This window comes from Giraffa tippelskirchi, chromosome 5 (genome assembly GCF_054371585.1).
Source record: "Giraffa tippelskirchi isolate mGirTip1 chromosome 5, T2T-mGirTip1v1.2.pri, whole genome shotgun sequence".
Classification (NCBI taxonomy): domain Eukaryota; kingdom Metazoa; phylum Chordata; class Mammalia; order Artiodactyla; family Giraffidae; genus Giraffa; species Giraffa tippelskirchi.
In genome coordinates this window covers 90,536,569-90,554,806 of record NC_137279.1, presented here as the reverse complement: position 1 = coordinate 90,554,806, position 18,238 = coordinate 90,536,569, and the positions used below count along the sequence as shown (strand labels likewise).

Below are 18,238 nucleotides of genomic sequence, written 5' to 3'. Positions count from 1 at the left end.
CTCTTACGTCTCTTGCATTGGCAGGCAGGTTTTTTACCACTAGTGCCATGGAAAGTGAAATAAGCCAGACACAGAAGGACAAATTTCATTTCTCAATGTTATCTAAAATAGTCAAATTCACAGAAAGAGAAAGTCAAATAGCGACTGCCAGGGTCTGGGACAAGGAAGAGAGAGAGGAAGTGGCTGTTCATTGGTGTTAAGTTTCAGTTATGTGAGATGAATGTGTTCTAGAGATCTGTTGTACAATACTGTACCTATAGCTAACATTTTGTTATTGTATACTTAAACATTTACTAAGAGGGCAGCTCTCTTGTTCTTACTAAAATGAAACAAAAGTTTTGTGAATAAAATGTTGTTGAGTGTACTTTTGAATTAAATCAGAACCAAAACTGTGTCTATGTAAATTTATGAAGAGTGATGAGCCAATTAATTTAAAATATGTATAAACCTTATATGTATAGTTTTATAAAAGTTCATTTTTAAATTTCATTAATCCTAATTAGCATTATTTGGAGTCCTCATTCTTGGCTATGGCTATCTCTGTCTTTCACTGTCACTGCACCAGAGTGGGCCCCTCACCCTTCTCTGTCTCTTACCTGAGCTGAGAAAGCACAGGTCCTGCTGGGAAATAGATGTTTACTCTTATACCCTGTCCATTGTCCAGTTGCTCATTGCTGTAGGTCCTCAGTCCAATGTGTTGTCTGTTATTCATAGATGGGCCCCCATTTGGCTCTCCCTCTCCCTAAGAAAAGCCAGAGGCACAGTGACTACAGGAGCTAGAATCCAGTTGAAATGGGAAATGGGAAAAGATCAAAACAGGACAGAGGCTACTGATCTCTACTCAGGGGTAGAGATATGATGATGGTCTGGGGACTTAGACCCAGACCAGAATCAAATGTAACTAGTTTCTTCTTAAAATTTTGTGCCAACTGACCAAAGATCACAAGTCATATTTAATAGTGACCACAGAACTGTTGGCACTTTCATTGCATTTATTGGTAGTGGGAGGTTTCTCTGTGGGTCTCCTGATGTCAGAGTCATTGCCATGGAGATGTTGCACTGGGTTTAATTAAACAGCTGAATTGATTGTGGAAAATAGAAGCAAGTTATCAAATGCCAAATTGCTCCAAATTGAACTCAAGCATTAGGGCTTGGGGAGTGGAAGGCTCTAAGCCACTCTCAGATGCAGCAATTTTCAAAAATTGACTATTTAAAATTGATTTCTCAATTTTATGTTACCAAAAGATAGAAAAAATGTGTAATTCATGATAGTGGGGTACATTATAAAGCATGTTTGTTCAGCTTAAAATGTGCATTTTCACTTATAATTGGGAATATATCTTTCTGTCAGGCTGAGAGGACCAATTGAGCAATGTTGCTTTCTACAGTAAAGGCCCAGGTCGGGAAAAGTAGAAAGGAGATTCATTTCACCATTAACCACTGAGTTCACTTTTTCTGCCTCCTTATTCCATTATCCAGAAACTAATATAGCATACTGTTACACATAGGAGACACGAAATGTGTGCTGAATGTTGGGTGAGTAAATGGTCACAGGCAGTATTATCCCAAATACATAAATGACCTCTTAGTTTAAACAAAAATATCATCATTTATTTTCCAATTTCCAAAATTTCTGGTTTCCACTTACCTGTGGCTAAGCTAGAAATGATTGATTTCAAAAGCACATATGTCAATAAATGTTAAAGTCCCCTAACAGTGGCTTAATGCATAGTAAGAACTCATCAACTATAAGATAAATTGAGAAATAATGATACTGAGAACAAACATGAAAACAAAGGAATAACAAAAAATAAGTGAGACATAGTAATAATGTCCCAAAAGAAGTAAGAAAAGTGAAATTTTAGATATCTGATTCTGAATGCCAAGGATTTTTGTTGTTGTTGGTATTGGTGTCCATCGTTTACTCCAAATGCATGTAGTTTTTTTTGTTTTAACTTTCTAATTTTTTTTTATTAAGGTATGATAGAGATGGGAAAAGCTGTACATATTTAATGCATACAACTTGATGAATTTTATATAAGTATATATCCATGACCAGACAACCTTACCTGCCTTCTGCAAAAACTGTATGCAGGACAAGAAGCAACCATTAGAACCAGACATGGAAAAAGGCACTGGTTCCAAATTGAGAAAAGAATACGTCAAGGTTGTATATTGTCACCCTGCTTATTTAACTTATATGCAGAGTACACCATGCGAAATGCTGGGCTGGATGAATCACAAGTTGGAATAAGATTGCTGAGAGAAATATCAATAACCTCTGATATGCAAATGATACCACCCTTATGGCAGAAAGCAGAGAACTAAAAGCCTCTTGATGAAAGTGAAAGAGGAGAGTGAAAAAGTTGGCTTAAAACTCAGTACTCAGAAAACGAAGATCATGGCATCCAGTCCCATCACTTCATGGCAAATAGAAGGGGAAATGATAGAAACAGTGATAGACTTTATTTTTCTGGGCTCCAAAATCACTGCAGATATTGACTGCAGGCATGAGATTAAAAGACGTTTGCTCCTTGGAAGAAAAGCTATGATTAACCTAGACAGTATATTAAAAAGCAGAGATATTACTTTGCCGACAAATGTCTGTCTAGTCAAAGCTATGGTTTTTCCAATAGTTATGTATTGATGTGAGAGTTGGAACATAAAGAAGGCTGAGCACCAAAGAATTGATGTTTTTGAACTGTGGTGCTTTGGAGAAGACTCTTGAGAGTCCCTTGGACTACAAGGAGAACAAACTAATCAATCCTAAAGGAAATTAATCCTGAATATTCATTGGTGGGATTGATGCTTAACTCGAAGCTCCAATACTTTGGCCACCTTATGGGAAGAACTGACTCATTAGAAAAGACCCTAATCCTGGGAAAGATTGGAGGCAGGAGGAGAAGGGGATGACAGAGGATGAGATGGTTGGATTGCATCACTGACTCCATGAACATGAGTTTCAGCAATCTCTGGGAGATGGTGAAGGACAGGGAAGCCTGGCATGCTGCAGTCCATGGGGTCACAAAGAGTCGGACACAACTGAGCAACGAGCAACAATATATATCCATGAAACAATCACCACCATCAAAACCGTAGACATATTCATGACCTCCCAAAGTTTTCTCTAGCCAACTTTTTTTATCATCATTTAATTGTGATAAGAAGACATAAGGCCTATCCTCTTAGCAAATTTTAAGTATATGATACACTACTGTTACCTCAAAGTACTATGCTGTATAGTACATCTCCAGTTATCTTGCTAACTGAAATTTTGTACCTTTTAACCAACATCTCCACATTTCCCTTATTTCCATCATCCTATTGTCTGCTTCTATGAGTTTAACTATTTCAGATTCCACACATAAGGAGATCATGCAGTATTTGTTTTTCTCTGTCTGGCTTGTTTCTCTTAGCATAACGCTCTTGAAATTCACCCATGTTGTGGCAAATGTCAGTCTTTCCTTTTTTTAAGGCTGAGTAATATTGTGCTCTCTCTATATATACCACATTTTTTCTTTATGTGTTTTCTTTGATATATACCATTAGGTTGTTTTCATATCTTTGCTATTGTGAATGGTGCTGCATGATTCTAATATCAATTCCTTTCAATAAGTGCCCCAAAAGTGGGATATCTAGATCACATGATAGTTTTATTTTGAATTTTAAAAGAACTTCCATGCTGTTTTTCCTAATGGCTGTATCAATATATATTTCCACCAACAGTGTACCAGAATTACCCTTTCTCCACATCCTTACCAACATATTATCTTTTCATTGATAAAGTTCATTCTAACAGATGTGAGAGGATATCTCACTATGGTTATAGTTTGCATATCCCTGATGATTAATAATTTTGAGTACTTTTCATATGCTTTTGACTATTTGTATTGTTTTCAAATTGGAGAAAGTGTAGCCTCTATTAATGGTTCTAGGAAACACTGGGTAGCAACATGCAAAATAATAAAATAAGAGCTTTTTCCTATACCATACATTAAGATGAACTCAAAATGGAATAAAAACTTAAGGCCTGAAACTGTAAAATTCCTAGTAAAAAAATAGAGAAAAAGCTTCCTTACATTTACCATGGCAGGGTTTTTTAATATGCTCCCAAAAGTACATGCAACAAAAGCAAAAATAAGTCAGTAGAATTAAGTCAAACAACTTCTGCACAGCAAAGAAACAATCAACAAATTAAAAAGACAATCTGTGAAATACAAAAATAGTTTTGCAAACAATGTATCTGATAAAAGACTAATATCCAAAATATATAAGGAACTCATACAATTTAATAGCAAAAAAAACAAAGGCAAAAATTTTGATTAAAATTTGGTAAAGAAGCTGAGTAGAGATTTTTCCAGAAAGAAAAACAAATGGACACACCCGCTACTTGGAGTAATATCCTAATTTTATTATATTTTAAATTTTGTTCTCATGTTCATTGAATTACTTCATCCTGAAATTTCAGGAGAAGCAGGTAATGTTTATTAAGTCAATCAGGACATTGGATTTTTTCTGAAGTGTTTGATTCAAGATGAGCAGGTGATCCAAATCTGCTCAGTCAGGATCAACAAGATTCAGTCTCCCAACTTTTGTTTTTACATCCAAGGAAGTGAATTATTTCTTTCTCTGGACTAGATTTTGTGAGCTAAATTTGTCAGAGACTGCTGAGTTTAGGCTAAAGAATATGGAGCAAAGACTGAAGAAGCAGATCTATGAGATGCATCCAGATAACTAAGGATGACTGTTTGAACTCTGTATCAAATGTGGTGCCAGAACCACAGTAGCAGTGGATTTTTCAAGCTTACATAAACCACATTATATATTTTGCTAATGCCAGTATGAGTTGGATTAGCTTTTATTTGGAGCCCCAAAAATCTTAAATTATAAGACCCGATTGCATTCCATGACAGATTGAAGATGACTTAAAGTATGTCCTATTAAGGCAAGAATTATTGTGTAAAAAATATAAGAAATTAGAACAAAGGTAAATAATGATATATTAATAAGGTGAATTTGGGAGGAGCCATTACATAGAAATGTATACAGTGAGCAAACATATGTATTAAATTTAATCTTAAAATTAAACAAAAAGGTTCATACTAGCTAATTCAAAACATACATAATTGAGTCTTATTGTTCTCAGGTATAAAATATCTGAAGGATGTGATTTCCAATAGTACTTCAAATAGAAGTATTGACCATATTGATTAAATCATAAATAATCATTGGATATCCAGGAAGAATAAAATAAGATTTACAAAACAATGTGACCACATCACACATTTAAATATCAGCCTAATAGCCTAAATGAGAAGTGTAAGTTTATTCATCTACTCTCAGCCTACTCAGATCTCTGGTTTATATGAACCATTACTATGGATTTAAGAGTGGAATCTCTATTTTGTACAACCCTCTGACTTTCCTGAAAGTAAGCTCTGCTGGCTTTCAAAGCCAAACATTCTTGAGGTCATCATTCTGTTGAAAGGCCTCCAATTTGGGGCTCAGCTCAGGCTTCTTACACCTTATGGAGAATCTCTGTGATTGTAATTATCTTCTGTCTGTGAGTTGCCCACTCAGGTCATCATTTGTGATTCTTCTTGTGGTGTGGTTCCTTCTTTATATCTTTAGTTGTAGAAGATCTTTTCTGCTAGCTTTCCAATCTTTCTCATCAATAGTTGTAACTGATGAGATTATAAATACTGTAATTTTGGTGTGTCCATGGAAGGAGTTCAGTTCAGAGTCTTCCTACTCCACCATCTTGTCCAATCCACTCACAATGACTTTCCAATAAAAAAGATTCAGGTAGCTTTAAGTCCTTCTTTCTATCTTTCTTTCCTTTTTGACAAAAAAGATTTGTCTATCGAATTGAAGTTCCGTGCAGGACACTTTCATGAATATAACTTTGCCAACTTATCAACTCACACATATCATTTTGGGAAATGAGTACTAGTAAGAACCTTTTCTGAGCAGTTTTCACTTCCGTATTCCTCAATGTGTAGGCAAGTTGTTTGAGTAGAGAGGTGATGACTGTATAGGTCACTGTCACAAGCTGGTGTATGAGGAGTACAGGGATGTGAACCTCAATAGATGAATGAAGCACAGCCATAGTGGACAATGACCACTGTGAGGTGGGAGGCACAGGTGGTAAAGCCTTTACACCTCCTTACAGAGAGATCTTGAGGATGGTGGAAACAATGAACACATAGGAGATGAAGATCGGCATGAAGGGAACCAGCAACACCAGAATGCTGAGGAAGAAGATAACCATCTCCTTCAGGTTGTTGTCTGTGCAGCCCAGTTTTATGACAGGGGAAATGCTACAGAAGAAGTGGTTGATCCAACTGGAGGTACAGAAAGGTACACTAAACACCAAGGCGTTGACAACCACAGAGATCGGGAAACCACAGAAGCTTGAGGCTGAAGCCAACATGCAGGTGGCACAGCTTACAATGAGTGTGTAGTTGAGAGGGTTGCAGATGGCGGTATAGTGATCATAGCCCATCACAGCATTTAGAAAACAGCTGGTACATGTCAAGCCCACAAAGAAATAGAGCAGGGAAGTAACTATATCCTGAGAAAGAAACAGTATTGTGCAAAGCAGCTGGTCAGCATTTTGGTACAATGAGCAAGATGCAACAGGTTTCAGAGCAGGGGAAGACAAAGAAAAAGAAGTACACAAGAGTATGCAAAGCCTGATCCAAAGGAATGACAATCATGATGGTGGCATTGGCCATTAGAGTGGTCAGTTAGACCAGGAGGAAAAGAAGAAGAGAAGGATCTACAGATGTTCCAGCTTTGAGAAGCCTGTAAGGATGGACTTGGTGGTCATATTGTGGTTATACCTCACCAATAGGCACTGGGAATCAAACTCAGACAACCTTACATCCAGAACAGAAAGAACATGACAAAAGTGAGGTGCTTCCATGGAAACCACAAATGCATTTCTGTACAAAGCTAATGATACTGATATGAAAAAAATTAGTAACAAGTTAAGCACACTAATAAAGGAAGGAGGGGAAAGCAGGGGACATGAGGAGCAATGACATAAGTATTAAAATATTCCAAGTCAATGATATCTGAATAAGTTTATTTCTGTAAGTTGTTCTAATTCTTTGTATTGTGATTTGCACAGAAGATTCATACAAAGCACATTAGATAAATAAGTGATTTTAAGCTCATCTCATCCAATCCTGCCATTTTATGGAAAAAGAAACTGATTTGCTTAATTGACATGTTAACCCAAAGCTAATGAAAGGAGTAAAACAATGAACTTAAACAGGAAATCAATCAAATATAGACTAAGGAAAAAGACATAAGAATCGATAAAACTAAAAGCTATTTTTAGAAAAATTAAATAAAATTGACAAAGTCTTAGCTAAATTAAGTAGGAAAAAAGAAAAGAGTCAAATAAAAAACAAAATGAAAGAGGAGACATTATAATGTATGCCTCAGAATGTTAAAAGGGTAATAAAGGAATATTATCACCAATTGTGTACCTCTAAACTGGTGTGTGTGTGTTTGTGTGTGTGTGTGTGTGTGTGTGTGTGTGTGTTAGCCGCTAAGTCATGTCCAACTCTTTGCGACCCCATGAACCGTAACCTGCCAGGCTCATCTGTCCATGGGATTCTCCAGGCAAGAAAACTGGAGTGGATTGCCATTTCCTTCTCCTCTAAATTGAGTAACTTAGAAGAAATGAATAAATTTATAGAAATATTAATCTACCAAAACTGTATCAAGAAGAAACAGAAAGTTTAAATAGATAACAGATAAAGATATTAATCAGTAATCAAACTCTCCCAATAAAGAAAAATCCAAGATCAGATGGTTTTGTGAGCTAATTTTACCAAGCATGCAAAGAAGAATTGATATCCATCCTTATTAAACACTTCCAAAAAATAGAAGAGGCAGGGACACTTTCAAATTTAAATAATGAGGCTAACATCATTCTGATACCAATACCAGATAAAGACAACAGAAAAACTACAAGCCAACATCCCTAAAGAACATAGATGGAAAAATCCTCAACAAAATACTGGGAAACTAAATACAACAGAACATTACATTTATTATATTTTATTCTTAAGATACAAGGGTGGTTGAAGATATACAAATCAATCAATGTGCTGTACAACATTAATGAAATAAAAAGCATCATTAAATAAACATATGTAGAAAAAGTATTTGACAAAGTTCAAAATCCAATCATGATTAAAACTCGCTCCAAATGGTTACAGAACTTACTTTGACACAGTAAAGTTGGTATATAAAAAGCCCACAGCTAAATCATAATAAATGAAAGAAAATTTAAAGCTTGTTATCTAAGATTGGGTACAGTGGGAAAGATTCCCACTTTCATCACTCCTATTCAGTATAGTACTAGAAGTCCTAGTCAGAATAATTAGACAAGGAAAAGAAATAAAAGGCAACAAAATCAGAATGAGAAAAGTAAAAGTATTTCTATTTGCAGATGATGCAAACATACACATAGAAAACTCTAACAATTCAATCAGAAAATGTGTATTAAGACTAATAAACAAATTTAGTAGAGTAGCAAAACACAGAATCAACATAAAACCAGGTATGTTTCTATACACTGTTAATAAATTATCCAAAAAGGAAATTAAGAAAATAACCCCATTCACAATAGCAACAGACAGAATAAAATATTTAGGAATTAACTTAGCCAAAGAGGTGAAAAACTTGTACACTGGTAATTGTAAAATATTGAAGAAGGAAATGAATGAACATAAAAGAAAAGACATCTAACCAACAGATAAATGGAAAGACATGCAGCATTCATAGGCTGAAAGAATTGATCTATAAATTAAGTTCAATTCCTATGAAAATCCTGTTGACATTTTTTAAAGAAGTAGAAAAAAAAAAAACCTTGAAATTAAATATAGAACCACCAAGGACATTGAATAGCCAAAGCAATCTTGAAGAAGAACAAAGCTTCAGGCCTCACTCTTTAAGATTTAAAAATTTATTACAGAGCTACAGTATTCAAAATGGTATATCATTGGCAAAATCAAACACATAGACCAAAGGAATTAAATAGAAAGCACAGAACAAAATCCATCCATTTATGGTCTATATATAACTTGCAAATCTATAATTTACACTTAAATTTTTATATTAAGCAAAACACTTTCAGAAAAATAAAATCAATTATGTAGTAAGTATAAAAAGTAAGGTCGATATCCTAACTAGTGTAAAAATCTCCTTTCCACCTGGGGATGATTTGTAAATAGAACAAAGTAGACTCAAGTAACCAAGGGCAAGTCTCAACTTCTATTTTTGTTTTTCCTGGTAGAAGCAACACTCCTTGGAAAAGTAACATCTCTAAACTATGAAGCCCAATATTATGTAAGTCATTAGAGGTAATAATGAAAATAACCATTTCAACCCCCCCCATTACATTGATTCCCAGACTTAACATATTCTTGTTGTTGGAGAAGAGGCACAATACACTCTTTGCTAGCTCAGAGTATACACTGCTTTGAGTACACCTATGGGGTCCCATCATGTGTTGTCACACAGGTGGTGCTTTGCCTGAGCCTTCAGTAAGCCATTTAATGTTATATTATGACACCTACTTCTAAGTGATGTGTACATAGAGAGAGCCAGGTTTCTCAGTATTATTTATTAACCACAATGGTCTTACTGATTTGTGAGGTAATTAGTCAAAGACAAATTCTCCAAATATACATAGATCAATTTCAGAGATCTCCTTTCTGCCTCTTTGTAATATTTAACTCTTCCTATTCTAGAAGCAAGCTCTTTTTATCATTAAGGCATCTGACTATTGGGAAAAGTGAACCTCTATATCACTTGTCCTTTTTCAAAAGTGCCTTATTATTCCATGTAAACTTTATAAATTTGTATTGTTAGGTTGCTTTCACAATTTATGCTGGAGTTTGGATTAGAATTATATTGATTTTGGATTAGCTTGGATGAAATTGACAACTATATATATCTAGTTATTCTAGTAAAAAATTTGTAAAATAACAAGACATTTAATGATAATGTTCAACTAAATTTTAACAAGACACTTGTCAAAAATTTAGATTTTTGCAGAACATTCCTATGTTCCTACTTAGAATTTCTATGAACAAGGACCTGAGAAGATAAATTTGCAATTATGCCCTCTTTTGACTCATAAATAAAGCTGAGAATCACTGGACAAACATACTAGTTTCCTGACTTAAAATTCAATGAAAAATTTCCTCTTGGTCTTTGAGTTACTGTCTAAATTGTGGTGATTTCTCCTTCGGAATCCTTAACAGATGGACTCAACTTCCAGTGAAGACGTGGGCTAATTAACCTTGTGGCTCCTACTCCCCAGGTCTCAACTAAAGCTACCTTGTGACATTATTTTTCCATAATGACCTTAACTTCTAATAAACCCCAGGACAATGTCTCCAAGGCAATAGATCAAGTCTCAAGAGTCCAACAATCATAGCATATACTTCTAATAACCACACCCCATGTTGATCACCAAATTTCTAATGATAATGATTTTTCCTGGAAATGCTGAGAGTGCTTATGAATAGGGGAGGCTACCTCTGTTGATACAGAGGAGAGCTTCTGTCTCAAGAAGATTCACGCTCTTCTACTGATTTTTTTTCAAGTTCTGATCTTTGGCTTAGTATCTACTTGTCAAGGGAGCCTAGATCCTGAATAGCTGCTTCTGTCTGAGTTGAAAGGAGGAGAGAAATGTAGGTATTTGCTGAGCAGTGAGAAATATTGATCTAGTTAGTCTGGGGCTTTGTGGAGTCTAAACCTTGGTGAGTGGTAGTATTGTCAACACCGCCTCCCACTGCAATTCTGGCAAGTGACAGGATTAAGAAGGAAAACCAGAGTCTGCTTTTAACTCCAGGTATTAAGAGTGACTGGAGTTGGTTCATATAGTTCTCCAGTTTTTCCTTAATGATCAGACTGGGTCAATTTTGCTCCCAGCTAGATTTGCTTTCCTTTTCTTTTCTTTTGTTTTAAACTAGTTGTCTCATGAACTAAGTGAAACACATACTTACTGAATCTGCACTTCTCTATTTGCTGTGTACTTATGGATATGTTTTTAGCTATAATTGAAACCTGATACTTAAGCTCCATTTTAGTAAAGCAATTCAGGATTTGATGTGTATCTAAGAATACAAAAATTCCTCTTCTTTAATATCTGAGGCTGTGTACATGATTTCTCTCAGTTATTTGGCTGATTAATATTTTCCCTAAGTATTTGAAAATATAAAAATTTTTCCCCTTTTTGAGGTATCAAGTACCCTAGATTATTGGGTCAGTATTTAATTTTAAATTATATAAAATTCCTTGAAGTATCTAAAGAGTTACAAAAATAAGTGCAGAAATGTCATCTCTAAGGATCATAACCTGAATTCCATCCCTAGGTTCTAAAATATCATAAAGGGAGTTTAGGGCTCATCTAACTAGAGCATTTCAGACTTTCTCAGTTGAAATGTCTCTTGAGGGTCAGTAATAAACTCTTAGCTTAAGTCAAAACTTCTTCTACAGGATATTATTTTAAGAGCCTCTGGTTAAGTACTTTCTGTTTATTACAGTTATTTTATTGCCTGGTTACATTTAATTTTAAAAAATAAAGAAACTGAATATACATGTTAAGTACTTTGACAGAGTCACACAAAGCTATACCTGAAATATAGATCTTCTCCAATTGAGGCATCTTTAACCTTAATTTTACAGCCTGTGAGTTTTCAGCTAGAAGATCTTTTTAATCTTCTACTCTTATGTCTTTCTATCCCTAGTACTGATATAACACACTCTGGTGGTCTTTGATGTTTTCTTGGGCAGAGGGGTCTGCCTTCTTGGATATACTTTGCCAGTGGGTCTCCGTACATCATGAAAAAGGCAAACATATCAATCACATAACTCATTTAGACTGTGGGGTTATATTAATAGTATAAAAAATGTCACCTAATTGAAATCAGCTGCCCTTATGAGTCTGAGTGATAAATGATACAGTTTTTTATTTTTTTTGGTATTGGATAGATACAGGTGCTCCTTCAGTATCAGATAATTCTAACTTCTGTGGTCTACTCTACAATTTATACTCAGTGGAATGAGAATAGAGTGAGAATTAGATACGGAGTAGTTGACAGTAGATCCAGAAAAATCTTGGGATAATGATAAGAAAAGGATAAGCAATGATCATAAATTTAGATTTCCCTCAGTGTTTCAAAAGAGAGAGAAATCCCTTTTTCCAGATAGAGATATCATACAGAGAAACTGCCCCACTGGTTTGCAATTTCTTCATGTAGAAAACACACACACACACACACACACACATATATATATATATATGTTATATATTTAAGTATACATATACATATATATGTATATAATGGCAACAGACATGATATTTACATTTATATTTATATGTAATAAAAATACCTCTACAATTACAGAATAAAAAAAAAGTCCCTGTTATTTGTGTTAAAGGACTTTAAAATCAGCGTGTGCATCTTAATATTAACTTTAAGTAATTACATCTACTAAGTTTATGATCAATTTATAGTAATTAAGAAAGAAAAAAACATATCTTTTCAGAAATTTCTGATTACCTAACTTAAAGTCTAGAAAGTAAAGATTTGCTATTGCCATAAAATATGTAGAAACAAAAATTTCTGGTAGTAGATGCAAGTAATTCCTCAACACAAAATGATGTAAAAGTTTAAATATACTGAAAAGTGTATAAATGAAGGCTGGTTACAACCAGTAAATGCTAAATGATTTTGTACCCAAAAAGCATTTTATTTGCTTCTTAGGCTTTGACAGGTGGGAAATACACCCATGATAAAATTAGCTGATATAAGCCTAAAAATGACTTTTAAAAAGCAGTTTGCAAACTGGATGTAGTAGCAGAATATTAAAAAGGAATTTTATTGTCATAACAATATGAAAAATATATAAAACTTGTGATTTTATTAGGAGTTGTAATCCTGGAAAACTCTCCAATTGTCTCATTCTCTGTCACTCTGTACGACATTTTTGCAAAGCTCTTTTTTTCTGAAGCATCTCAGAATGGGGAAAATGAAGTGTGTTTAAAATGCCACAAAGTACATGAGATTCTTTTTAACAGTCTGATGATTCTTTTCCTAAAAAAAGGAGAAACTTTTCTTTAAATTAATGTTATCTTCTGTTCCACTCTTGGCTCAGTGCTCTAGTTTGTGGAACTTCTGACAATGTTCCTAATTGGTCTGAAAACTTTTTTGTTTCTTTTTCATATTGTTTTGTCTATTGACATAAGATTGTCATAATGAGTAACTGACATAAGGTTTATGATAGTCTTACCACATATCTTATAACAAGCTGTCAATGACACAAATCCCCCCACACTTTAGCTCAGAGATCATCTAATTCTTCTTGTTCCTTCCCATTTTGTGGTTGGTTATCTAAAGTTCACATACTGTGTCTAAACACCTCATTCTTTATTTTACTTTCTGATCAAGCTCAGATAGCTGAAGTTTAAGATGTTTTTCACTTTTGGAGAGCTACTTTCCTTTGGCTTGTAGTGAGCAAGAAAAACACAGTAATTCATAAGTAAAGTACAAGGGAAAAATAATTTCATATAATTCCTTAATCCTTAGCTAGAGAGATAACATGTTCTCGGTCTTGGCAAAAAGTCTGTTAATTGGTTGTTGGTTACTCTGTCCTACATTTAGCCTTAATTCTTATTTTGGCAGGTATTTTTTGGAGGGAATCAATGAGTTCCATCAAACATCTGGAGATGCCTGCCACCCTCAGACTTTGTGCTGAGTTCCCCATGCACTTCTCCAAGCTCTGAATTCTGGCCTCTGGCACTGGCTCTCCTGTAGTGCAGTGACCATGGAGTGGGTCAATGAGACCTTGGTGAGAGAATTTGTCTTCCTCGGCTTCTCCTCTCTGACTAGGCTGCAGCGGCTGCTCTTTGCTGTCTTCCTGCTGGTCTACCTGTTCACGCTGGGCACCAATGCCATCATCATCTCCACCATTGTGCTGGACAGAGCCCTCCATACCCCCATGTACTTCTTCCTTGCTGTACTCTCCTGTTTTGAGACTTGTTACACCTTCGTCATTGTACCGAAGATGCTGGTTGACCTGCTGGCCCAGAAGAAGGCCATCTCCTTTCTGGGCTGTGCCATCCAGATGCTTTCCTTCCTCTTTCTAGGTTGCTCTCACTCCTTCCTGCTGGCAGCCATGGGTTATGACCGCTACGTGGCCATCTGTAACCCTCTGCGGTACACAGTGCTCATGGGGCATGGGGTGTGTGTGGGCCTTGTGGCTGCTGCCTGTGCCTGTGGCTTCACTGTGTCACTGGTTACCACCTCACTAGTATTTCACCTGCCATTCCACTCCTCCAACCAGCTCCATCACTTCTTCTGTGATATCTCTCCTGTCCTCAAGCTGGCATCTCACCACTCTCATCTCAGTCAGTTGGTCATATTCATGCTTGGTGTATTTGCCTTGATTATTCCTTTGTTACTTATTCTGGTATCCTACATCCTCATCATCTCTTCCATTCTAAAAATCCCATCCTCTGTTGGAAGATACAAGGCCTTCTCTACCTGTGCCTCCCATCTCATCGTGGTAACTGTTCATTATGGTTGTGCCTCTTTCATCTACTTAAGACCCAAATCCAATTACTCTTCAAGTCAAGACACCCTAATATCTGTGTCTTATACCATCCTCACACCATTGTTCAACCCAATGATTTACAGCCTGAGAAATAAGGAATTCAAATCAGCTCTTCGAAGAGCAATGGTCCAGACTTGATATCCTGTTAATTAAAGAGCTAGTTCTTTTAACTGTTCTGTTAATTGTACGCCTTTTATGTGCCAAGTAAAATGTGCTTTCAAATATTTTTTTATTTCAATGTAGAACATGCTGAAAAGACATTTTTCATATGAAAAGAATGGGACTCAAAGAAGTTAAGATATTCTGTCTTTCTGCCATGAGTAATATTCTAAGAAGGCCATGTAGACATGAAAATATAATTCATTTCTAGAATTAATTTCATTTTATTTCACTTCTGTAAAGATTAATCATTCAAAAACAAATATATCAGTTAATTAGAAGAAAGATGCACCCAAGCTATCTAGTTCAAAGAACAGAAGAAAAGATAACTATCTATTCTTACCCCTCCTGTTACCAGTTCTCCCTTTCCTGAAGACAACAGGTAGCCTTGGTCCCTTTCATTCTACAACAAACTTTAGTGCCCCTTTTTGTTTCCTGATTCTTCCACTCCCAGCTCAATCTACATATTGAAATGGCTTTGCCTTTACTTGGGGTTGTTCTTCCTTTCCTTGTTTGAGATTGGAACCTTATTATGGAGTTTCCTTCCTATGTATGTTTATGCTATTTTAATATTATCCTATCATAGCCCCCAAATTTATACCCTGAATGCTATACCTATTTATTCTCTTCAAGGCAGCTACTAACACTGAATAACTGCTGAAGTATCTCAAGTATCTGAAGTATCTCTAAACAAAGGAGTTGAGTTAATATTAATAGGGTGAAGAGCATGAGTTTTCTAATGATGAGAAAATCCATGGAAAATTCCTTCAGTGACTCCATTTTCCATAGAGGATGATGTCAAGAATCCCCTATTAGCAAGGACTTATCACCTAATCCATGCCTACTTCTGTGGCATTATTATTTCTAACATTATTATTATCCATTTCTCAGATGTGCCTCATCATCAACTTTGAAGCTAGTGTACTATTTACTGGTCCTCAACGTGACACTATTCTGTGTTCTGTCATGGTTTCTCATGTGCTGCTGCTTCTCTGGAATGATAATGAAAAGGAGTGATGGAACCACCTTTAGGTGCATGGCTGCCTGTGTGGATGAACTGACATTCACCAAGATGGGACATGAAGGTAGCTAAGCAAGTATGGCAGCAAAAGATGGTAGAATAGGTAAAGCTATTAATAACACAAACATCCCTTTGGTTCCAAGCATTATATGAGGAACAGTGTAGACAGAATCTGAATTTCCAGAAGGCCACAGATTTTATATAAATACAACATTGTCAACACTGTTTGGTTTTCTTCAATATTCTTCCATTGAAATGATTCTGAGATGAAATATAAAGGATTTTTTCCTTCAGCAGAAGGGTGGAAAATCTAAGCCAGTAAGATCCCAGAATTCTATTTTATTTTCATGGGAGTGATTTTGCTTAGTCCTGTTCAATAGCTTGAATAGCCCTGTTCAATAGTCTCCTTAACCACCTTTTTTTGGTCATTACAGCAAATTATGCCTTTGTTCACAAAGCGATGGAGTAAGGTAACATGAAGGCATAAGCATAAATCCATTCTTAATGCAAATAACATCACTCAAAGAATAAACCATACATTTTAATTCCTGTGAAAAAGGGGATTATCACAAATTTCTATTTCAGATAATATGGGATTAAAAGTCAAAACTTACTGGGCATAGACTTAAGTATTTCTCAACTCTAACAGAAAATCTTACAGTCTTACAGTGACAGTCTTGAGGTCTTTACTCTGAGGCAATAGTTTCCTGAAGTACCTTGAATTTGATCTTTCCCTTGAAGCCATTTCTTATTTTCAGAATCTTTGCTGGAGAGATTAGGGATAGTATGAGGAAAAGTTTTTATTTTCAAGCCTGGCAATTTCTTTAACCTTCTTAGAAATTTCTCATGAGTTTACTAAATTTTTTTTCTTTATTCCAAGCTATAGCAGTGCAAACTTTCCAAGAAAGCACATAAATGCCCCCCCCCCCCTCCTTTTTTGTTTGACTGTTGTTTCTGACTCTTTGCAACCCCATGGACTGAGCCTTCCAAGATCTTCTGTCCATGGGATTTCCCAGGAAAGAATACTGGATGGAGTAGGTTGCCATTTACTCTCCAGGGGATCTTCATGACCTACAGATCAAATCTGTGTCTCCTGCTTGGCATTTATCACTGAGCCATCTAGGAAGCCTGTTTTGTCCCAAACTATATAACAGCCTCCTTTTTTTTTTTTTTTTTTTTTTTAACCTGGAGGGATGGGATGGGGAGGGAGGTGGAAGGGGGGTCCTGGAAGGGGAAAACATGTACACCCATGGTAGATTCATGTCAATGTATGGCAAAACAAATACAATGTTTAAAGTTAAAAAATAGAAAATCAACTAATTAAAAAAATAAAATAAAAAATAACCACCTCCGTTCTGTCCTTCAACTGCTTGCCATCGGTTGCCTCAAGGTTCTTACACCTTTCAGTGATAAGATACCTAAAGCAATTACAGATTTTCCTACCATCAACTGCAAACTCAATGCCATATTTTTAAGTTTAAGTTATAATATTACCTTGACTTTAGATACCAAATTCTGTTTTAGTTATTTATTACCATTTAGCAAACTAGCCAGAAGTTTAGCTAAGATAACAACAGCTACTTTTTTATACATAAATCCACAATTTTGGTAGGCCTTCTTATGACAACTTGTATCTACTCTTTGTGAGGTCACCTTGGTTGGCCCAACTATGGCTGAAAGGTCATTTACAAGATTGCTCACCTATGTGGCTGGTTAGTTCCTATTAAATGCTGATTGTGTGGAATTCTGGGGCTGTTCAGTCTTGGTTTCTTATCACAAGGATTTTATAAGTCTGCCTGGGCGTGCTCAAAACATGTTGCCTAGAGAAGGAGATCAAGATGGCAGAGTAGTAGAAAGCCCAGAGATAAACCCATGAGAAATTTATCTATGAGATAAGTTTCACCTATGAGAAACTTATCTTTAACAAAGGAGGCAACAGTTTACAATGAAGAGTCTCTTCAATAAGTGGTGCTGAGAAAAATGGACTGCTAAGTGTGAAAGAATGAAATTAGAACACTTTCTAACACTATACACAAAAATAAACTCAAAACGGATTAAAGACCTAAATGTAAGGCCAGAAACTATAAAGGTCTTAGAGGAAAACATGGACAGTACACTTTTTGACATAAATCTCAGCAAGATCCTCTTTGACCCAACTCCAGGAGTAATGGAAATAAAAATGAACAAATGGGGCCTAATTAAAATTCAAAGCTTTTGTACAGCAAAGGGAACTATACACAAGGTAAAAAGACAACCCTCAGAAGGGGAGAAAATAAGTGCAAACAAAGAAACTTACAAAGGATTAATCTCCAAAATATATAAGTAGCTCATGCAGCTCAATATCAGAAAAAAAAATAACCTAATCAAAAAATGGGCAGAAGACCTAAATGCATATGTCTCCAAGAGGAC

At 35.6% G+C, this 18,238-nt stretch overlaps 1 protein-coding gene and 1 long non-coding RNA gene across 2 annotated transcripts in view; one reads left to right on the top strand and one right to left on the bottom strand.

Annotated features, from left to right (window-relative positions):
• Positions 1-18,238, bottom strand: part of LOC145504628 (uncharacterized) — a 31,308-nt gene that overhangs the window by 3,479 nt on the left and 9,591 nt on the right. The window contains exon 2 of the long non-coding RNA XR_014052341.1: positions 597-742. This is a non-coding gene — a long non-coding RNA (uncharacterized LOC145504628). The remainder of the gene's footprint in view (positions 1-596; positions 743-18,238) is intronic.
• OR10K1 (olfactory receptor family 10 subfamily K member 1) lies at positions 13,247-16,941 on the top strand. The gene has a single exon (XM_081490218.1). The coding sequence runs from the start codon at positions 13,861-13,863 to the stop codon at positions 14,785-14,787; it is 927 nt and encodes a 308-aa protein (XP_081346344.1). The 5' UTR covers positions 13,247-13,860; the 3' UTR covers positions 14,788-16,941.